This window comes from Talpa europaea (genome assembly GCF_964194135.1).
Source record: "Talpa europaea genome assembly, chromosome: 7".
Taxonomy (NCBI): domain Eukaryota; kingdom Metazoa; phylum Chordata; class Mammalia; order Eulipotyphla; family Talpidae; genus Talpa; species Talpa europaea.
The window spans coordinates 82,183,110-82,206,379 of record NC_140074.1 but is presented as its reverse complement, the minus strand read 5'-3'; the positions used below and the strand labels follow the sequence as shown (position 1 = coordinate 82,206,379).

Sequence of the window (23,270 nt, the reverse complement as noted above, 5' to 3'; positions counted from 1 at the left end):
AGGTCAGCTGCCTATAATCTTCTGTGTGCCTTAACTTGTACCTTTAATTTAAAAATCGAGGGCCAGTTACTAGAGACATCAGGTCTATGTATCCCTGCCAACAACACTCTTTTTATTGTCTCTATTAGTAAGACACTGGCAGCCAATGAGCCACACCTCACCTTAGAATTTTTGGAAGAGTGTATTTCTGGATTTAGCAAATCTAGTAAGTAATGATAATTTTCTTTAATATAATAATGATTCTAACAGGATTCAAAGACAACCCTTTCATTTCAGAATTTGCCAGTGAAATCTTTAATTAATTACATTTTCCCTTCTTTACTCTTCTGAATTTTCACCAGTGGTATTCTATGACTGAAGGAATTCTAAAGGAACTTACTGTTAACACTACATTAAGAAATCCACCAAAATTCTGGCAATAAAAGCAAGGTGGCAAGATTTTAATATTTTGCCTTTCTCTGGACTGTTTACAGAGTATTTTTTGCACTGTGTTTCAGTTTAATTAGCTTCAGCATTTTTCCTCTTAGATTATTCCAAATAAGTATTTATGTTGTCCCCTTGATTTTAGGAAACAAGTCATTTTCTCTTTACTTAGGTTGACTTTGAACTATGATTTTATCATTTATGGACATATTGCACATGCAGAATGCAGTGGCATATAATACAGGGTCCAGAGACAATCTGTCTTGAATAAGTCTCATAAATCTAGCACACACTCATTACATCTCTGTATCTTCCTACCCTGTAGTTGTATAAATGTTGCTCTTTTCCCAGCTTTACTTCCTGACATTTTTTCCCTTCCCTTTTTCCATAATACATAAAACTTTATTTTTCTGCATTTAAGCACATTTCTTAATTTTTTTTAGTATTAGGTAGTTGAAAACCTTCATAATTCATTGAAACCAGATCACTATATGTAGATTTTATAAGAAGAGATGTAAGAATGTAACCTTTAAAAGAAAATTTGTAGGGCTGACAAAACAAGGAAAGTGTAAAGCTTTATTGAGAATCACGAAAAATTGAATGAACAGACATATTTTATTAATGAACAATTCTTCCCAGATTACTACAGATCCAAAGCAATCCCATCAAAATAACTAAGGGATTTGAGGATAAAGAATGAGGCATAAGACACAGCAGATGCATGATACTAGCAAGCCAGACTGATGGCCTCAAGCTTATGCACCCCAAACAGCAGCAAATGTGGCACTCCCACAGCACCACCCAGTCAGTTCTATGCAGTCACAACTATGCTCACCTACTGAAAGCAGTCAGGTTGTATTAATATCCCCACCCACTGTGCCACCCCAACATAGCGAGGTAGGCATGCACCTTGAATCCTTCATTCAAGTGACCAGAGAATAGTGAGTCCTGAACTCCAGAACACATCAAATGCAGAAGTTAAATCTTTGAGACTAGGAGAGGAGGTAGAGTGTTGCCTAATACATGGAAACAAACAGAATCAGACAAAATGGGGAGACAGAGAAGAACATATATTAAATGAGAGAGCAAGACAGATCCAGAGGAAAAATAGAGATAAACTATCTGACGAAGTTCAAAGTAAATATGCTTCCTGAACTTGGGAGAAGAATGAATGAACAGGAAAGCTTAAGAAAGATCCCAATATGAGGCATGAAACTGAGGAATACAATGCTAGAATTGAAAAAATGCAGAGGAGCAGAAGAGCAGATAAGTGAGCAATAAAACAAAGAAGTAGAACTTACCCAGACAGACAACAAAATGAAAAAAGAATTTTAAAAAGTGAAGATACCTTAAGAGATCCCTGGGAAAGTATCAAGAGGGATTACATTTGCATTCTCCCAGATGGAGAAGAGAAAGGGGTACAACAATTATTTGAGGAAATGATGGCCAAAAACTTACCTAATTTGGAGAAGGTAACATATGTAGGACTCCAGAGAGTTCCAAATAAGAGGATCTCAAAGAGATCCACACCAAGATATCTTATAATTAAGACGGTGACTGTTAAAGAGGATTGTAAAAGCAGTAAGAGAAAATCAGCTTGCTGCATACAAGAACTCCATGAGGATATCATCAGATTTTTCAACAGAAACTTTGCACACCAGAAGAGAGTGGCTGAGGTACTCAAAGTGCTAAAAGGAAAAAACTTCTAACCAAGAATATAATCCTGCCAAGGGTTGTTTCTTTCTAGTTGAAAGAAACATTAGAGTTTCTCATACAAGCAAAAACAAAAGAAGTTCATCATTACTAAATTGCAATGCAAGAAATGTTAAAGGGTCTTCTCTAAACTGGGGGAAAATGTGGCTCTAGCAACAAAGAAAAATACAATGAAATCTCATTAGAAAAGTGGTTATTTATAATAACCAAGATGTGATGACAACTTAAATACTTACCATAGATGAATGGCTATACATAATGAAATACTATTAAAAAAAAAAAAATGAAGTCCTGCCATTTCCCCAATATGGGTGGGCCTTGACAGGGTTATAAGTGAAATAAATCAGATTGAGAAAGACAAACACCATATACTTTCTTTCATATATGGAAGATAAAGCAAATGAACAAACGTAATAAGCTCTTAGATTCTCACACCCAAATGGTGGTTACCAGAGGGACAGGTGGGTGGGAGTGTTAAAAGAATGGGTCAGTTCTATAGTGGTGGGTAGAAACTAGGTTTTTGGTGGCTTTCATAATGAGATATATATAGGTGTTGATATAAAGCTGGAACTTATGCATTGTCATAAATCAGTGTTACCTCAGTAAAAAGGAATAAGTAAATAAAGATCTGAAAACCAAAGACAGTTATTACATGAGATCACTTAAATGTGATACTTAAAATGCATAGAAAAAAACTCACAGAAAGTAGAAACTTGTAAAGAATAAAATGGCTGCCAGGGATGGGAGGGTTGGGACAAATGGAGAGAGGTTGGTAAAAGGGTACATACTTGAAGTTATAAGATGAATATGATCTGAGGCTCTCATGTATAATATGGTGATAAGTTGGTGATACTGTATTGTATCATTGAACGTTACTAAGAGTAGAACTTAAGTGTTTACAAACACAAAAAAAGTAAAATTATGTGGTGATAGATTGTGGCAACCCTTTCACAGTACATACTTATATCAAATCGTCACATTGCATGCTTTAAAAATATTACAATTTTATTTTTCAATTATAACTCAATAAAACTAGAAAAATGAGGTAGAACCTAAAATGATTGCAAATTTTACTTGAAAGTGCGGAAACAGCTATGACAATGTTGAAAAGAAAAACAGAAATTCAGCATTACAGGTATCTGAACAAAGTATAGCATTACAATAATTAAAACAGAGTATTCAAGAATCAGCAGTCAGATGACTTTAAAGGATACAGATTGGTAAAGAAGCACCCCCAAAGTGATGGGAGAGAGATTATATCATTTCAGAAATAAGATTGGGGAATGAATTAAATTGGGTCTTCATTCCAGTCCTCAAGATACCAAAATAAGTTCTGCTGTATTTAAGAGCATGAAAAAACTGGAAACATTAAAAGAAGAGGAAAAATACTTAGATGCTTTCTTATTCAGAAGACTTATGAAGCAAAAAAGTGATAGATGAAAACAAAGGAAATACGCTTTTGACCAAGTAAAACTTCAAAACATCTCTACTTCAAAAAATACGAGTAAAAGTTAAAACTAGGAACTGTTTGCAGCAACTATAAGATTAATATCTTTAACCATAATGAGTTCTTAGAGATTAAGGAGAGAAATGGATCAGTAGCATGTAAGTCATGATAAAAAAAGAATATGTTTTACTAATAAAAATTAAAGTAAGAATATATTCAACTATCAAATTGGATGAAAAAAATTTTACATAGTGTTGATGGCCTGTGGAATTGTAAACAGTAGTAATATTTTCTAGAAAGCAGTTTGAACATGGATATCGAGATTCTTAAGAATGTTCATACCGTTTGACCTCATAATTCTACTTTTTACAATGTATCCTAAGGAATTGATGTTCAGATGTTTATCATAGCATTATTTTTCATTCATATTTTTTAAGTGCTTAAATTTTAGGTGAGTGGCTTCATGAGTTTTTACCTGTGAATCACAAACCATTTCCCAGATCATGATACAAGACATTGCCAGCATCCAGAGATTTCTTGTCAGTTAATATTGTTCCCTCACCATGAGTAACCATTGTTTGACATCTGTTACCATAGATTTATTTTGCCTACTTTTGACCTTTATACAGCATTATTTATAATAGCAAAAATTGAAGCAGTCTAAAACTAAAATAATAAAAAAACCCTAAGTTTTCAGATCTGGATGGAGTAATATGAAGTACACATTTTCATTTTGGGAAAAAAGGTTCTGGAGATAAATGGTGGTGATAATTAATACAACAGTGTGAATATACTAATGCCACTGCACTGAACACAAAAAGTGGAAAGTTTTATGTTGTGTTTATTTTACCAACCCCCAAAAAAGTCCTTGGGGACTCTAGGTGAACTTACATAGAGAATTTTTTTCCCCATTTCTGTATCTTTTCGTAAGACTAGAAGTTACTTCAAAATAAAAGTTAAAAATGTTTGTGAAGAATTTTAAGTGAATAAATAATCTCAGTATAATGTATAGTGAAAAACATTCAGAACATACTGCATATATAGCATAATCCTAATTTTTGCGAATTAGTTGGAGTTGGTTCATGTATAGATATACACACATAAATATTATATTTACATGGGTTTGGGAAAAAACCTGAAGAGATGAAGTATGATCCACCAATATATATGGATTTCATTTTTGTGGAGTGATTTCCTTTTGCCAAACTTTCTATGTTACTTTGTTAGAGTATAATATATAACATACTTATTAACAATAAGTAATAAGGAATCACTGCATATTCATTTTATAATTCGAATAAAACTTAACCGATTTTTTAACTAAAAGAGACATTATTAAAAAGGGTGTCAAAAAACAAAACTTTTAAAATAGGCTTACTATTAAAATAACTTTCTTTAAGACTTACTCTCTTTCTTCATCTCTGTTTTCAATAATATATTGTCCAAACCTTCAATCCTTTATTTTTAAATAATTGTTGATGTAATTTTCATTGACTGTGTTAATAATGTATTTCCCCCCTCCCCCTGCCAGGTATTGAATTAAAACACCTTTGTTTGGAATACATGACTCCATGGCTGTCTAACCTAGTCCGTTTTTGTAAGCATAATGATGATGCCAAACGACAGAGAGTTACTGCTATTCTCGATAAATTGATAACAATGACTATAAATGAAAAACAGATGTACCCATCTATTCAAGCAAAAATATGGGGGAGCCTTGGGCAGGTATTGCATTTGTTTAAAGATTCATCTAGTATGACATTCAAGCACACACCTATCCGGAACCCACTTTTTGCAGAAGCACCACGCTTAGCACTACAGATATAGCTGTAAAATAGACGTTCTTCTCTTCAGAAAGCATGCACAGACCTACCTAATTCTTTATGTGGTAAAGATCGCAAATGTCTAGTGCATGTCTCAAAGAACAATTATTTTAACACTCTTCTCCTTGGCACAATTATGTCAAATTTAACTGTAAAAATCTTATGTCATTTCTAGTAAATAGAATGTCATTTCTGTTGACTTGTTCCTCAAACTATAATGGAAGTATTTCAGGTAAATATCATTTCTTCAAAGTAATCACTGGAGGAACACCCTTATTCAGATAATGCCATAAATACTCCAAATAATTTTAGCAAATCCTCCAAATAATTTTAAGTGACCTTGGAGCCAATTTCATAGCCTTAAAAACATCTCAGCACTTGATGTTACTTCCTATATTTTAAAATAACTATATTTCATTTTGATCGTACATTATTATCTTAAAATAGAGATGCTTTGCAACTGAATGAAAGTAATACATGTGAAATTTTTTGTTTTTGAATACTGGTCTCTTAATCTCTGGAGGAATCAAATGAATATCCTAATCCTTTTTGGATATTTTATGATAGATTATATTTGCTACCAGGTCTGTAATTATAATGTATTTCAGAGCATCAGATAAAAAGAATTTTCATGTTAATTGGGCTTCTCCTTGAAGTCTTTTTAAATTATGAAAATTAATTTGGTAGAGCAACTAAAACAAGTTAACTTTGCTCTTTCCCACCAGATTACAGATCTCCTTGATGTTGTACTAGACAGTTTCATCAAAACCAGTGCAACAGGTGGCTTGGGATCAATAAAAGCTGAGGTGATGGCAGATACTGCTGTAGCTCTGGCTTCTGGAAATGTGAAATTGGTTTCAAGCAAGGTAATGACTTTTCCTTTTTCCTGGACTATGGCATGATATATTATCATTAGAAGGGTTCTTTTGTTTTCTAGTTAGTCATTTTAAAGTTAAAACGAATTTTTTATAAGACTTTTTTAAAAATTCTGCTTTACAGGTTATTGGAAGGATGTGCAAAATAATTGACAAGACATGCTTATCTCCAACTCCTACTTTAGAACAACATCTTATGTGGGATGATATTGCTATTCTAGCACGCTACATGCTAATGCTCTCCTTCAACAACTCCCTCGATGTGGCAGCTCATCTCCCCTACCTCTTCCATGTTGTTACTTTCTTAGTAGCCACAGGGCCACTGTCCCTGAGAGCATCTACACATGGATTGGTCATTAATATCATTCATTCTCTGTGTACTTGTTCACAGCTTCATTTTAGTGGTAAGTTCCAGGAAAGTAATTTCTGTTTCACGGGTTTCTTTCTCCATTTTATGCTACCTACTTAGCCTGGATAGTATTATTAGTTACTTTAATGCCTCGACATCAAGCTACTTATTTAAGCCTATGGCAATGACATGAAATTTTATGAAAAATAAAGAATAAATTGCTTCCATTCCGTATCAAGCTGTTGGATAGACTTTCTGTGTATGTTTGTTGTATAGATACATGTAGATATCAAATAGGCTAAAGACTCTGCACCAGTTGACAGTATTGCATTACTAACACAAATTTGTGGATGAATGGCACTAAAGCAATGAGTATTAAGATAATGTATGTAGAAGGTTGGTGTAATTTTGATTATGATATTCAAGTTTTCTAAATTCAAAATGCAACATGGTACTTCAGAATTTAAAAATTAATATCTTTTAAAGTGTTTACTTGTTTCTTTTTTCTTTTACAGAAGAAACCAAGCAAGTTTTGAGACTCAGTTTGACAGAATTCTCATTACCCAAGTTTTACTTGCTGTTTGGCATTAGCAAAGTGAAGTCAGCTGCTGTCATTGCATTTCGTTCCAGTTATCGGGACAGGTCATTCTCTCCTGGCTCCTATGAGAGGGAAACGTTTGCTTTGACATCCTTGGAGACAGTCACAGAAGCTTTGTTGGAGATCATGGAGGTATATAAAGCAAAGTGACAAGAAACTTAGATCATGTTTTAAAATGCACTAGTACTGTATAGAAGAAATAAATACTGGTTTATTCTACCTTTATTTAATGCTTAAATAAATATTCCATAGAATGTGTTTATTGATGACATATATTTCATTTATAAAATGACATTACAATAAGCATTTAAGTGTTTATAAAAACATTTATGTCCATAAATATATTGAGTATCTTTTTTTTTAAGGCATGTATGAGAGATATTCCAACATGCAAGTGGCTGGATCAGTGGACAGAGCTAGCTCAAAGGTATGTCTCAAATGTAAGTTGTAAAAGTGTGTGTTGTTGAAAAGAGAGATACTACTTTACTGCATAATCAATGTTTTACTTATTTAGTGTATATATAAACAGAGGTTTTTCATAAGCTCATTGGATGTTTTATTGCAGATTTGCATTCCAGTATAATCCATCCCTGCAACCAAGAGCTCTTGTGGTCTTTGGCTGTATTAGCAAACGAGTATCTCATGGGCAAATAAAGCAGATAATCCGTATTCTTAGCAAGGTACCTCCCCCTACCCTCCTCCCAATTATTTGTTGTTCCCAGCTGTAAACCATATCTTACATTTTTCTAAGGGACATTTAAAATTGAATTTAATAAAATGTCTTGTATAGTGCTTATTGAATATTTTTAAAATGGGTTTTGGTTTTTTACTTTTGTAATTTGAAGTGAAGAATACTCTAAAGAAGAGGTCTTTAAAAGAAAATAAGTATTGTCTCTTGCTAAGACAGTATACTGTTGATATTTTATCAGTTTTCAAAGCATTTGACTATGACTGTAGAGCTTAATATAAAATCATACATTTTGTAATTAACTTAATAATGTCTGATTTTTTATATATTAAAAAATAAGAACTCAAATGTGTATTGAGCTGACTACTAGGATCTGCACAGCACTGTAAATAATTCTAGCACTTATTAAATAAGCAGTTATTCCTGAACTAATCCTCAGATTCAAATTAGAAGTTAATGTTTTATTTCACTGAAAGTAAAATAAAGAATTCTGTTTCCCTAACAGGCACTTGAGAGTTGCTTAAAAGGACCTGATACTTACAACAGTCAAGTTCTGATAGAAGCTACAGTAATAGCACTAACCAAATTACAACCACTTCTTAATAAGGTAATTAACTCTAAAGAAAATGAGCACATTCACTTTGGGGTATCTATGTTAAATGTGATTTTGTCTTATTTTTCAAAGAGTTCAGAAAACAAGGATGAGGAAGAAACTATAAAGAAAAAGCTATAGTTACAGTATAACTCCTTGTCTTAAAATTCAGTTGTTTGAAGTATTTACATTAGCGGAAGACTAAAGAATATATTCTGAAGTGCTTGTAAGTCATGCTTCTTCAGTGCTAAAAGAAAGATAATATACTTAATTCTTTGATTCAGTAGGTATTAATTGAGCATTAATTGACTGCTACATGCCAAGTACTGTTTTAAGTGCTAGAGGTATAGTACTGTAAAATCCTTTGCCCTTATGAAGTTTGTATTCTTGGTTGAGTGTGGGAATTGGGGAATGAATGAATAATAAAAACAAAAGGCAAATAAAATATATGGTATGTTGCCGGGCGTGGTGGCGCGCGCCTGTAGTCCCAGCTACTCGGGAGGCAGAGGCAGGAGGATCGCTTGAGTCCAGGAGTTCTGGGCTGCAGTGCGCTATGCCGATCGGGTGTCCGCACTAAGTTCGGCATCAATATGGTGACCTCCCGGGAGCGGGGGACCACCAGGTTGCCTAAGGAGGGGTGAACCGGCCCAGGTCGGAAACGGAGCAGGTCAAAACTCCCATGCTGATCAGTAGTGGGATCGCGCCTGTGAATAGCCACTGCACTCCAGCCTGGGCAACATAGCAAGACCCTGACTCGCCTTTAAAAAAAAAAAAAAAAAAAAAAATGGTATGTTTATGGTCATTACTAGGTGAAGTATACCAAAATGAAAATGCATACATAATGCAAAAATGAAAAATGATGTAAGAATTATATAAAATAAAATAATTTATTAAAAAAAAGAGTTTGGTTGCTAAAAGATGATACTTGAAAGGAGTAGATTCATGTGGCCACTGTTTTAGGATGATCTGAGCTGATCTCAGCTTTTTGACCTCAAATAGATCATTAACATGCACAGACATCATATTTCCACATGGATAAAATGAATAAACTGGACTAAATAATCACACAATATCTAGGATATTATTATTTACAGCGGAATAATATCCTACTGTAAAGATGTAGATTCCTGCTATTGAGTTAATATGTTCTCCATATATCCTAACCCTAAATTGTACAAAGTGGTTCTCTTATCTTCATAAGTTAAGATGAGACTCACAAGGGCTAAATAACCTGCCAAGGCCATGCACCTAATTAAAGACAGACCCATGATTCTAATCTGAGGCTAGCTGATTCTGAAGTCCGTGTATTTTTCTATATACCATACAGCTAAGTAGGGGCTCCCCAAAATAAGAGAGAGATTACTATACTGATAAGAGTGAAAAGAAAGTTGAAAGAATAGAATCTAAAGTTAAAGAGATGGGTAGGATTTAATATAAAGAAAGGGACAAAGCCTTGAGTAGTAGTAAAGAATGCTGGGACATTGGAGGGATGGTGTTTCATCATTCTGTTGAAATGGAGAAAATTTTCAGGAAAATAGTGAGAGGGAAGGTTGTAAAGTTTAGCTAGAGCTAATTTAACATCCAGCATTCTTCAGAAAAGAAGTTTGAAATATACATGTATTTGCAAGCGGATAAATAATATGACAAAAGCAGGAGTTAGAGCTTTCTGATGGTGTTGTAGACAGTAAAATAGAATGGGGAGAAAGAATCCATATTGAGAACAAAGAAGGCTGGCAAAGAATAGTGTCAGTAGCAAGTAAGCAGATACAAAAGAAATTACTTTGAAAGAATCAAGAAAATTTAGTTACTGGATTTTGGAGTCAAAGAAAAGGGAGAAACCAAATTTGCTAAGCTCTCAGTATGGCTAATGGTGTCTTCAGTGAAATAGATGGAAGAGATGAAGTTTGCCCATGTATTTACCTTCCACAAAAGAGAAAGTATGCATAATCTGGGGAATTACAGGCTTCACTTTGTACTTTTTTCTGAAGACCTTTTTGTTGTTCATCTTACTAACTTGAAACATGTCTCTCTTGTCAGGACTCCCCTCTGCATAAAGCCCTCTTTTGGGTGGCTGTGGCTGTGCTGCAGCTCGATGAGGTCAACTTGTATTCAGCAGGCACTGCACTTCTTGAACAAAACCTACACACCTTGGACAGTCTCCGGATATTCAATGACAAGGTAAGCAAGCTTTTGATTAGGCTCCTAGATTATGCATATTTAGAGCCCCTCCTCTTTTATCGTTTTTGTCCTTGAAAATCAGAAGAGAGGAGCCTCCTTGGTGGGGCAGGGGTTACAGTCTCAGCGCTGTCAAGCTATAGCCAGCCATTGCAGCATGAGTTCGATCCTGGCCAGGAGCTAACCCACATTGCACAGCAGACTGCTGTCTCACCTACTGCTTCCCTCAGCAGTGTATTTCAGTAGATCTGCCTGTTTTGCTCTCCACTCTGTCTGTGGTGAATCCTCTCACCCCCCTGCACCTCTGGCCTGTACCTCTGGCCTACACCCCAGTTCTTGAATGCATAAATAAATAAAAATAAATCTTTGGAAAAAAAATCAGAAGCGATCCATACCTTAAATATGAGTATCTATAATGTACAACTTAAGTGTAGTTCCTTACCAGTTCACAAATAAGTATTTAGACTTCACTGCATATTTTCTACATAAAAATAGCAGAAAATAGTACTCACTCAATACTAGTAAACAGAATAGGGGTAAATAATATGAAGAGCTACCATACCAGAGCTACCATACCTGTGCGATGCATTCATTATTTGTAATTTTCATAACCCAGAGGAAAAGGTTAGCCTTTCCAAACCACTCCCCTTTTCATATGAAGAATAATCTAAAAACAGATTTGTTTTTATTGAATAATGGTACTTAATGAAAAAATAAGTGTAGTTAGAAGCAGGTAAGGAGGTTGGACAGTCTAAAGGACATTTTTGGGTGCTTGTACTTTTTTTTTTTTTGCTTTGCCTAATCTCACTTTAAAACATACCATTAGCACTCCTTAATATTTTAATGTTTATCAATCTTGATTGAGGCTAGATTTTGCGTCACAAAGTATAAAAGAGGGAATATGACACTTTAAAAGTCTGGAAGAAAAGAGGAACTTTTTTAAAAGCTGGGTATGTGTATATAGCAAGAGATTTGCTTGAAGTGAAATTAAACAGAGCTCTGGGTAGAAAGAAATAGAAAAAAAACAGAAGCAGTTTTAAGTGTGGATATGCCTTCTCTAAACACTATTTGTTCAGTCAACCAAATATAGGGTAGAACCAGCATAGATGGGGCTCTGGGAAATATGTGGAGACAAAATTCTAGAGGCAGAAGCTACCTTGGAGTCTATCAGTCAGACCACCATTTCACAAAATAGAAAAGAACAAAGAAGTTAAGTGACTTGTTTATGCTCATATATCTGAGTTGGGGCAAGAGCCCCTGTTTCCCAATCTCCATTTCTCTTTTCTGGGATTATCTAGGGACAGAGGAGATAGAGAAGTAGCTAGTTATTGGCTATTTGTATGAATAGAAAAAAACTATTCATACTATACTTTCATGCTGTCACCTTGATTTCAACCCACCTTGATATCAAAATTCTGGCTTCCAGAAATGTGAGGGAATAAATTTCAATTGTTTTAAGCCACACAAACACAAAAGCAACCCAACTCTAATAGGAGTCTGAATGTTAAGGACACTTGAGGGGCCTCTTCCCAATCCATGGACAGAGACAGTCACCAGCATCTCATGACTGAACTTCCATGTGTGACTTCCTTCCCGGCGATCTCACATCCATCCTATCCCTACCTTGTGACCTTCTAAGAAAAAAAAGTATGACTGAAGTGTTTATTTAGGAATATCTATCTACACTAGAATTTTCACTGCCAGAATAGCCCACTAGCAGGACCTAATTTGATTCCAGTGCCCCAGGATACTAGGAATCAGAATTATAGCTTTGTTAAAAGTCACTGGTATGCAAGATGAATAAGGCTGAGGATTTAGATTTTCAGTAGATCTTCAGTAGATCTAACGTGTAACAGGGTGACTTTAGTTGATAATACTGTCATGTACAATTGAAATTTCCTGAGAGTTGAACTCAAATATTATCACCAAAAAAAAGGAGTATATATGCAAGGTGATGGATGTATTTGATTCTATAGAGTGAATCATTTCACATTATGTATCAAGTCACCATGATGTATACTTTATTTTTTTTAATATTTTATTTTATATAATTCTTATATCATTTTTCATTTTTGCACAATGTATGCATTTTCATTTTGGTTATATTCCCCATACAATTGCACCCCCCATTATCTTGACCCTAATCCTTCCTCTCCCCGCCCCTTCCTCCCCACTACCCCCTGTAGTGTGTCTCTGGTTTACAGTTGCTTGTTGACCATGACGTATACTTTAAATATTTTACTTTAAATATTTATACTTTAAATATTTTAAAAATTTTGTCTTCAAATATACTTCCATATATAAACTGAATATGGGTAATCATATGTTTTAACAGTATATTGCAATCTGCATTTGTATCTAACAATATAAAATGGATGTCTTTCTAAGTATACACATACATACACACAGGTATGTGAGTGTATAGTTCTTTCTCATGGCTACAGAGTATTTTACAGTATGCATGAACCACAGTTTATCCAGCAATTTGCCCATAATGAACCTTTTGTTTCTTCTAATATAAACATTGCTGCTATAGACTCCTTCCCACATTTTTTTTCTTCTTTTTTTTTTTTTGTGTGTGTGTGTGGGGAAGGGGTTCCTAGTACTTTTACCTGTGAACTGAAATCCACAGTAACTTTTTTTTTTTTCCCCAAAGATTTATTTATTTATTTATACAAGCACTGGGTACAGTCAGAAGTGTGGGAGGGTGAGAGAATTCACCAGAGACAGAGCAGAGAGCAGAACAGGCAGACTGACGAAGTACACTGCTGAGGGGAGCAGTGGACGGCAGGAGAGGTCTGCGCACCATGTGGGACCCTCACCTGATGGCCAGTGATCGAACTGGTGCTAAAGAGGCTGTGGGCAGCTTTGCAACCCAGCACTCAACCGCTGTGCCACCAGGGAGGCCCTCCACAGTAACTTTAGAGCAGATTTTCCTGGAATGAACATTGTTAAAATCTTGATTGTCTTGGGCAAGTTACATAGTGTTTTTGAGTTCCAGTTACCTCATTTTTCCACATTAGACTGAAATCCACCAAGGTGATTTGTCTTTTCAGTCCTCTCATGGATTTGCAGAAACTAGAACCATGCCTAGCACATCAAAAGCACATAAGTATTTGATTAGTAAAAGAATGAATGAATGAATGAATCTGTAAAATGGAGCTAATACCTATTGGGTAGATTTGATATAAAGGTTTTAATATACTGTATACTGCAAATACTCAGTAAATATGGATTCTCTTCATTCTCCTGAATTTTCAAAACCATGGTACATAAAATGCCATGTACAATTCAGTGAATAGTTTTATTTGAAACAATAATACTTTTAATTTTTAAAAAGTCACCAGGATGTAAATTGACAATGATTTATTTTGTACTTATTTTGTAAATCAAAACAACTTCATCTTCCACCATCTTAAGGATATTCTTGACTCTCTTCATTAATTTATTTGTAGTATTTTAAATGTTCTTATGTGGTTTTCTGTAGTCACCTGAAAGTAACTTCTCTCAACTTGAAAGAATTACTTACCATGTCATAACTGTTAAACACAACCAAAAACTAGTAAGTGATCCTTTAAGTAAAGTTACTGTGTGAATCCCCCATCAACTATCTCATCTTTAATAGAGTCCAGAGGAAGTATTTATGGCAATCCGGAATCCTCTGGAATGGCACTGCAAACAAATGGATCATTTTGTTGGACTCAATTTCAACTCTAACTTTAACTTCGCACTGGTTGGACATCTCTTAAAAGGTAGAGACCTTGGGGTCAGAATATTTTTATGAAATGGTATCAAGAAGCCAGAAGTAACTAAAACAATTGATTTCTTGAAATTAGTTGAAATAATTTGGCTCATATATCTTAATTTAAATGCAAACTATGTCTGTCTGATTGAATTACTTTTTACTCTGTGTATTTTTTAACAGAACCTGTTTCCACATCAGTTATCAGATTTCCTTTAGAAAGCAAAAGAATTGCGTCTTAAGGTTCCTAATTACTGGACTTTATCATAGCTATGTTGTTTGCTGGTACTTCCCAAGTATCTTTTTGATTATCAAAATAAGACTGCAAATCAGCAAATGTTCATTTGACTAATTTATATTGGAAAATGTTATCTTAGAGATCTGATCATAGATTTTCTTCCATTGTTTCTAATTTATTGTGGCTCAATCCTACTATTATATATACCATAGAGCCTCATCTTTTTGACACTCTACCCTCACCTCTTGAGATTTCTATATTGCTTATAGTGGTGCTCTCCAACTATTCCTCAGAACCAGCTGATTCATTCCTAACCTGGCTTTTCTCTCCACTGCTGACTTCACTGGTATGTTAGCTTTGGTTTATTAACATCCGGCAGTCATGGCCAGAGACTGTAGTTAATGTGAACAGCATGTGGTGGTAAGTCAGAGACAAAAGCACTGTAAAGCCTGGGATAAAAAGCTGGTGTGAACCAATGGTCTTAAGCAGTACTGAATTTTGTCTCAGAGATTCAGTATGGAACTTGAGTCTACTATTTTGTATCAACTTAAAATGATTCTTAGACTTTTGGGATCATGGCGGTTACTCCAATTTTTACCTGATGTATATACGTACACTCAGCACTATGAATGCATACATTTCATTTTACCACCTTATAAGATTTCAGCAAAATAGATTGAGTTTTAATCTTTAAGGTGAAAAAGGATTGTTCAAAAGATATTATATATACTTATATACTATAGGATACCTTGAGGAAAGATTGCAATAGGCTAATAAAGTGCTTGGTTATCTTGTATTTCTAGAAGAACACCAGATATTTTCAGTATTTAAATCCCCTGTTTTAAAATAAAGTATCAGTGATTAAAAATTGTCCAAAGATCAGACTTTTTCTCTAACCAACCATATTCTTTGGGCTCTGAGATCCTATGTCATTGTTGTTTTTTTCTTTAATTAAAAAAGTTTTTAAGCATAGAACCCTACTTTCAAAAGATAAGTAAGGTAAATGCCAATATATAGGTATTTTTAAAATCTCTGCACTGCTTTAGGGAATGAAAGATCTGAAACACCATCATCTCTTCTTAATTTTCCTTAGTGTTCCAGAGAACATTATTCTTCACATTTTGGTACTTACTTTTATATATAATTAACTATTCACATGTTTTACCTTTCCAAACGACTATTCATAGAAGGCAGAATAGCTAGTTACAGAGTAATAACTCAACAACTATTTGATGAAAGAATGAATTAACTTGTTTGTTTTTATTTTTTGTAGGGTACAGGCATCCTTCACCTGCCATTGTTGCAAGAACAGTTAGAATTTTGCATACACTACTAACTCTGGTTAACAAACATAGAAATTGTGACAAATTTGAGGTGAATACACAGAGCGTGGCTTACTTAGCAGGTAAAAACACAAATTGACAAAATTAATCTTAGCACATCTATATCTAAGGACTGCCCAAAAGGATACAAAGACCTATGAGTCTCTTCAGCTGGTTGCTTGGCAGGGTAAGGAGTTCATGGTTCAGTCCTGTAGTGGTTGTTAACATTTTGAAAGTTTTACCAAAACAGTTTTGCTTATGAAAATACTTGCATTAAAATCTGAAATGTGTTCCTTTTTTCATCTTTGGTTCAAGACACTGCGGTAGTTCTCAGTTATCTGTCATAAAATATGAACATTTCAGCCTTACATCCTGGGCCCTTAAGAAGCCCTCCTTATTCTGTCTTCTTTCTCTAAATGTATAAGCTTTGTTTTTTATTACTTCTCCAAGTGGGTTCGTCTATTTTTGGCTCACCTATTGCCATCTTCTGGGAATGCCATCTGTTTCATCTGCCATGTCTGCCCCATCTCCACCTTTCCATTAAACCTTTCCTATTTGTTCTTACCTGATTTGTGTTTCTACACTTAGTACTTAGTGTAATATAGTTCTTGAACATAATTGTCTGGTGGAAAGTACTTATTTCCAGTTTAACATTTTGTGACCTCTTTTTTATTTGATCATTTACACTTTGGCATATCATTTAACATATCAGAGTATTTTTCCTTATCTAAGAAATGGACTTCATATTACCTGCCCTACCTTCTTTTTGTGTTTGTTGAGGTCAAATGTACATGAAAACACTTGACAAATATAAGGTACTCATTAAATTTCTTTGTATATTTCATATTTGTGTACAGTCTTCAGAATAGACCATAAACCCTTTAAGATAAATACATCTGTTCTGTTACATATCCTTAAACTTCATACTTTCTAGGACTCTTTACATGCATGTTTAACAGCTGTTACCCTCTCCAGAAACTTGTAAGAAGTATATCCTGTTTTAAGTCACACTTGTGATCTGTTAACTTTTTTAATCTGCCTTATTTTCTCTTTTAGCGTTGCTCACAGTGTCTGAAGAGGTTCGAAGTCGCTGTAGCCTAAAACATAGAAAGTCTCTTCTTCTTACTGATATTTCAATGGAAAATGTCCCTATGGATACATATCCCCTTCATCATGGTGACCCTAGCTATAGGTACGTGGACTTATTCTCCCACAATTACATAATTATAATCAGGTTTCAATTTTGCATGCTTGTGTGGATACAAGCAATAGAGTAATCCAATAGGTAATAGAAAAGGAAATCTAAATATAATCTAAAAATGGTATGTAAATCAAAACTCATTTTATAAATGTCTATAGTATTTTATGTGGGCTGGTAGTAAGAAAGTTGCTGTTCTTTGGGCCTAATGTGCTAATGTTAATGTTAGTTTGCCTCTTTTAAGCACAAACCAGTTAAATAATGAAAAGAGATGATCTTGAGAATACTGGATTGCAGGAAAGAGCATTGGGAAAAACAGCATGAAATTAAAGCAAATAACATGCTTAATTATAGAAAGCTAACCTTATTCAGATTTGAAAAAATATATGTGCCAGCACATTCCTTGTATTTTTCATAGAGCCATGAACATTATTAAAAGGTTTTCAATAGCAAGGTTTAGGTAATAAGATAATTAAATTAGGTCTACTGTTATATGATTTTGGATAGTGTGTTTTTTACTATAATATGGAGAAATTACATGAAAATGACATCATTTGAGAATTTTTATATTTTTTTCAATTAAATGAAAGTGTAAGTTTTAGGCACAGTATTGAAGAGAAAAAAGTAATCTTGTATTTATAGAGCTGATATTTAATTTATCAGCATCTTACTTTTTGATGAAAAGTGTTCTATAATGTTCCACTAATATTTTAACAATGTATACAAAAACTATCCATGCATACTTGGTTTTCTATAATCTTACTCTTCCATCATTCCTATGATTGTATTTCTTTGAGATACACCCCTTTTCATTATGAAATGGAGAAAGCGAATTTGCCTCTATTCCCCAATCAACATATAAATTAAGATTGATTTTCTTAGTTGTTAAATCAAGAATATGATTGTCTATTTAGACTTGACTTTCCTGATTGAGAAATTAATTCAGCACAATTCTGTGTAGCATTTGATGTGTACATGTCAGATACCATGATAAGAAAGTTGATACTTCCTGGGGATATGTTAAGAGTTTGCACCTTAAAGTCCTTTAAAGTGCAGTTTAGGGCCTCCCCATTGGCGCAGCTGCTGAACGCTGGGCTGCGAAGCTGCCCGCAGCTTCTGGAGCACCTGTTCAATCCCCGGCCGCCGGCGAAGGTCCCACATGGCGCGCAGACCTCTCCTGCCAAGCCCGCTGTTCCCCTCAGCAGTGTATTTCATCATTCTGCCTGTTCTGTTCCCCGCTCTGGCTCTGGTGGGTTCTCTCACCCTCCCTCACTTCTGACTGTACCTAGTGCTTGTGTAAATAAATAAATAAATCTTTTTAAAGAAAAGTGCAGTTTAAAATTAACTGATTGCTGTCGATGGGAAATAAGACAGCCACTTGGGAGGGACAAACAGTAGTTATATTTGTCACCATGCTAATTAATTCTTCTGAATTCTTTAAATATCTCAGGACACTAAAGGAGAATCAGCCATGGTCCTCTCCCAAAGGTTCTGAAGGGTACCTTGCAGCCACCTATCCAAATGTGGGCCAAACCAGTCCTCGAGCCAGAAAATCCATGAGTTTGGACATGGGACAGCCTTCTCAGGCCAACACTAAGAAGTTACTTGGTTAGTTTACCTAATTCATGCTGAACTTTTTAGAATTTATTTTTTAAATTCTCAAACGTTTTCACTCTTGAAAATTATTTGATGTTTTTTAATGATTTTTTAATGCCAATTAGAAGAGAATTTGATAGCTCAGTTAAGCTATATCATTTAAAGATAGAGGAATGAGAATGAGAACTTAAAATAGTTTTATTCTGATTCTTAGACAAAATATGGTAGCTCTCCTTGTTTTGTTCTGCATTGGCCAAGCAATGGGAAAATGGAATAGGAAAGACATTAGATATACATGAGAAAGGAAGAGTTTTGCTGCACTTAGGTGCAGGCCCTTTCAAGATATATAGGTCCCAAAGTTACCAATATGCTATGAAGCTGCAAATAATATTGTTTGCCATCTTTTCTTTTAAAGACAAAAAGGTAAGATTTTTCAATTACTGGTTTTTTTTTTTTTATAAATAATAAATTTTATTTTTTATATTCCCCATACAATTGCAGCCCCCCCCATTCTGACCCCAATCCCTCCCCTCCCGCCCCCCTAAAAGTGTCTCTGGTTCATAGTTTTTTGTTGATTTTGATTTTCACTTTCTTATAGTTAATCATTTTCCTGGTCCCTTATTTAAGTTTTCTAGATTCCTGCTATGAGTGAGACCATCCGGTAATTTTCTTTTTCTTTCTGGCTTATTTCACTGAGCATGATCCCTTCCAGCACCATCCATGTTACTGCAAATTGCATGTGTTTATCTTTTTTGAATGCTGAGTAATATTCCATGGTATATATGTACCACATCTTCTTGATCCAGTCATCTATTTTTGGGCATTTGGGTTGTTTCCAAAGCTTAGCTATTGTAAACAGTGCTGCTATAAACATAGGGGTGCAGGTGTTCTTTGGAATTGATGTTTCTGTGTCCTTTGGGTAAATACCTAGGAGTGGAATTGCTGGATCATATGGAAGCTCTATGTTTAGTAGGTCCAGAAATCTCCACACAGCTCTCCACAGTGGTTGGACCAGTTTGCACTCCCACCAACAGTGCAGAAGAGTTCCTTTTTCTCCACACCCTCGCCAACATTTGTTGTTGCTAGTTTTTTTAATATGTGCCATTCTCACTGGTGTAAGATGGTATCTCATGGTAGTTTTGATTTGCATTTCCCTGATGACAAGTGATGTTGAACATTTTTTCATATGCCTGTTGGCCATTTGCATTTCCTCCTCAGAGAAGTTTCTTTTTAGCTCTTCTGCCCATTTTTTGACTGGATAATTTTCTTTGTTGTTGTTGAGTCTCATCAGCTCTTTGCAGATTTTTGTGATCAGTCCTTTATCATTAGCGTTGGGTGCAAAAATGTTCTCCCAGTTGGTGGGGTTTCTCTTTGTTTTTGTTATTGTCTCTTTTGCTGTGCAGAAGCTCTTTAATTTGATGTAGTCCCAGCTGTTTATCTTTGCCTTCACTATCACTGCTTTGGGTGATGTGTCTGTAAAGATGTCTTTGATGTGCAAATCACATAGTGTTTCGCCTATATTTCCTTCTATATATTTTATGGTTTCAGGTCTTATGTCTAGTTCTTTAATCCATTTTGAGTTGATTTTTGTGTATGGTGTGAGGTAGAGGTCAAGCTTCATTCTTTTGCATGTGGCGACCCAGTTTTCCCAGCACCATTTATTGAACAAACTTTCTTTGCTCCAATGCATAGTCTTTGCTCCTTTGTCAAATATTAGTTGACCATAAATCTGTGGGTTTATTTCTGGATTTTCTATTCGATTCCATTGGTCTGTATGTCTGTTCTTGTTCCAATACCATGCAGTTTTGATGATTATGGCTTTGTAGTAGAGTTTGAAGTCTGGGAGTGTGATGCCTCCATTCCCTTCTTTTTTTTTCAGGAGAGCTTTGGCTATTCGGGGTTTTTTGTGATTCCATATGAATTTCATCAATAATTGTTCTATTTCTTTGAAGAATGACATTGAAATTTTGATTGGAATAGCATTGAATCTGTATATTGCTTTTGGAAGGATGGCCATTTTAATAATGTTTATTCTTCCAATCCATGAGCAGGGGATGTCTTTCCATTTCTTTGTGTCTTCTTCTATTTCTTTTAACAGTGTTTTATAGTTTTCTTTGTATAGGTCCTTTACCTCTTTTGTTAGATTTATTCCCAAATATTTGATTTTTTTTGTTTCAATAAAAAAAGGGATGGTTTTTTTGATTTCTTCTTCTTCAGATTTATTGTTTGTGTATAGGAAGGCTACTGACTTTTGCGTGTTGATTTTGTATCCTGCCACTTTACTGAACTGATTGATGAGTTGAATTAGTTTTTCTGTGGAGTTTTTGGGGTTCTCTATGTATATTATCATATCATCTGCAAATAGTGATAGCTTGACTTCTTCTTTTCCTATTTGGATTCCTTGGATGTCTTTCTCTTGTCTTATTGCTCTGGCTAGGACTTCCAGTATTATATTGAAAAGCAGTGGTGAGAGTGGACATCCTTGTCTTGTTCCAGATCTTAATGGAATTGCTTTCAGCTTTTCACCATTGAGAATGATACTGGCTGTTGGCTTGTCATAGATGGCCTTTATGATGTTGAGGTATGTTCCTTGTATCCCAAGAATTTCAAGGGCTTTTATCATGAATGGGTGTTGCACTTTGTCGAAAGCTTTCTCAGCATCTATTGATATTATCATATGGTTTTTATATTTCTTTTTGTTGATGTGTTGGATAACGTTGATTGATTTTCGGATGTTAAACCATCCTTGTGTCCCTGGAATGAATCCTACTTGGTCGTGGTGAATTATCTTATGGATACATTGTTGGATTCTGATAGCTAAAATTTTATTGAGGATTTTTGCATCAGTGTTCATTAGGGAGATTGGCCTGTAGTTTTCCTTTTTTGTGTTGTCCTTGTTCGGTTTTGGTATTAGTGTAATGTTGTCTTCATAGAACGTGTTTGGTATTGTCCCTTCCTTCTCAATTTTTTGGAAGAGTTTGTGAAGGATAGGCACTAATTCGCCTCTGAATGTTTGGTAGAATTCATTTGTAAATCCATCAGGTCCTGGGCTTTTGTTTTTGGGGAGGTTTTTGATTACCATTTCAATTTCGCTGCTTGTAATTGGTCTGTTTAGGTGTTCTATTTCTTCTTTATCTAGCTTTGGGTGATTGTAGAGTTGTAGGAATTTGTCCATCTCCTCTAGATTGTTGAACTTGTTTCCATATAACTGTTCATAGTAGTTACTGATTATTCTTTTGATTTCTGCTGTGTCCGTTGTGATTTCTCCTCTTTCATTGATGATCCTGTTTATTTGTGCTTTCTCCTTTTTTTCCTTTGTGAGCCTGGCTAGGGGTTTGTCTATTTTATTGATTTTTTTCAAAGAACCAGCTCTTGGTTTCATTGATCTTTTGGATTGTTTTTTTAGTTTCAATTTCATGTATTTCTGCTTTGGTTTTTATTATTATCTTTTCTTCTACTGGTTTTGGGGTTTTTTTGTTGTTCTTTTTCTAGATCTTTGAGCTTCGAGATTAGGTTGTTTCTTTGAGTTCTTTCTTGTTTCTTGATGTGAGTTTCTATTGCTATATATTTTCCTCTTATTACTGCTTTTGCTGCATCCCATACATTTAGGATATTGGTGTCCTCCTTGTCGTTCAATTCAAAGAATTTTTTAATTTCTTCTTTGATCTCCTCATTAGTCCAGTGGTCTTCCAGTAGTGTGGTTTTTAATCTCCATGAGGTAGGAAAGTTCCTTGCCTTCTTTTTATGGTTTATTTCTAGTTTGATGCCTTCATGGTCAGAAAAGATGGTTGATATGATTTCAATCTTGGTGTATCTGTTGATGTTTGTCTTGTGCCCCAGTATGTGATCGATCCTGGAGAATGATCCGTGTGCGCTTGAGAAAAATGTGTACTCCGTTTTTTCGGGTTTAGTGTTCTATAGATGTCTGTTAAGCCCAATTGCTCTAGGTCCTTATTTAGAGCTTTGGTTTCTTTACTTATTTTTTGTCTTGTTGATCTATCCATTGTTGATAGTGGTGTGTTGAGGTCTCCCACTACGTATGTGTTTTCTCTGATGTCTGTTTTCAGAGAGGACAACAGTTGTCTGATATATTTTGGTGCTCCTTCGTTTGGTGAGTATATGTTAATGAGTGTTATTTCTTCTTGAATTATTGTCCCCTTGATCATAATGTAGTGACCATTGGGGTCTCTTTTTATCTTTTTGAGTTTGAAATCTGTTTTATCTGATATAAGTATAGCTGTTCCTGCTTTCTTTTTTGGTCCATTTGCTTGTAGGATTGTTTTCCATCCTTTAACTTTGAGCCTATTTTTATCTTTTGTAGCTAAATGTGTTTCCTGGAGACAGCAAAAGGTTGGGTTTTGTTTCTTAATCCAGGCTGCAACTCTGTGTCTTTTTATTGAAGAGTTTAGTCCATTTACATTTAGAGATAATATTGATATGTTAGCATCTGTATTTGCCATTGTGATTTTCTTTCCTTTGATTTTATTTATT

At 34.8% G+C, this 23,270-nt stretch overlaps 1 protein-coding gene across 4 annotated transcripts in view; it reads left to right on the top strand.

Moving 5' to 3' along the window:
• NF1 (neurofibromin 1) overlaps nucleotides 1-23,270 on the top strand; it is a gene marked incomplete at both ends in the record, with an annotated part of 273,922 nt that overhangs the window by 229,720 nt on the left and 20,932 nt on the right. For all 4 annotated transcript variants that reach the window (XM_084237353.1, XM_084237352.1, XM_084237351.1 and 1 more), the window contains 13 exons: nucleotides 3-205; nucleotides 5,115-5,308; nucleotides 6,132-6,272; nucleotides 6,406-6,685; nucleotides 7,146-7,360; nucleotides 7,594-7,655; nucleotides 7,794-7,908; nucleotides 8,422-8,523; nucleotides 10,546-10,686; nucleotides 14,309-14,435; nucleotides 15,937-16,068; nucleotides 17,042-17,177; nucleotides 18,634-18,791. In XM_084237353.1, coding sequence (XP_084093479.1) covers nucleotides 3-205; nucleotides 5,115-5,308; nucleotides 6,132-6,272; nucleotides 6,406-6,685; nucleotides 7,146-7,360; nucleotides 7,594-7,655; nucleotides 7,794-7,908; nucleotides 8,422-8,523; nucleotides 10,546-10,686; nucleotides 14,309-14,435; nucleotides 15,937-16,068; nucleotides 17,042-17,177; nucleotides 18,634-18,791 — 2,006 coding nt within the window. The remainder of the gene's footprint in view (nucleotides 1-2; nucleotides 206-5,114; nucleotides 5,309-6,131; nucleotides 6,273-6,405; nucleotides 6,686-7,145; nucleotides 7,361-7,593; nucleotides 7,656-7,793; nucleotides 7,909-8,421; nucleotides 8,524-10,545; nucleotides 10,687-14,308; nucleotides 14,436-15,936; nucleotides 16,069-17,041; nucleotides 17,178-18,633; nucleotides 18,792-23,270) is intronic.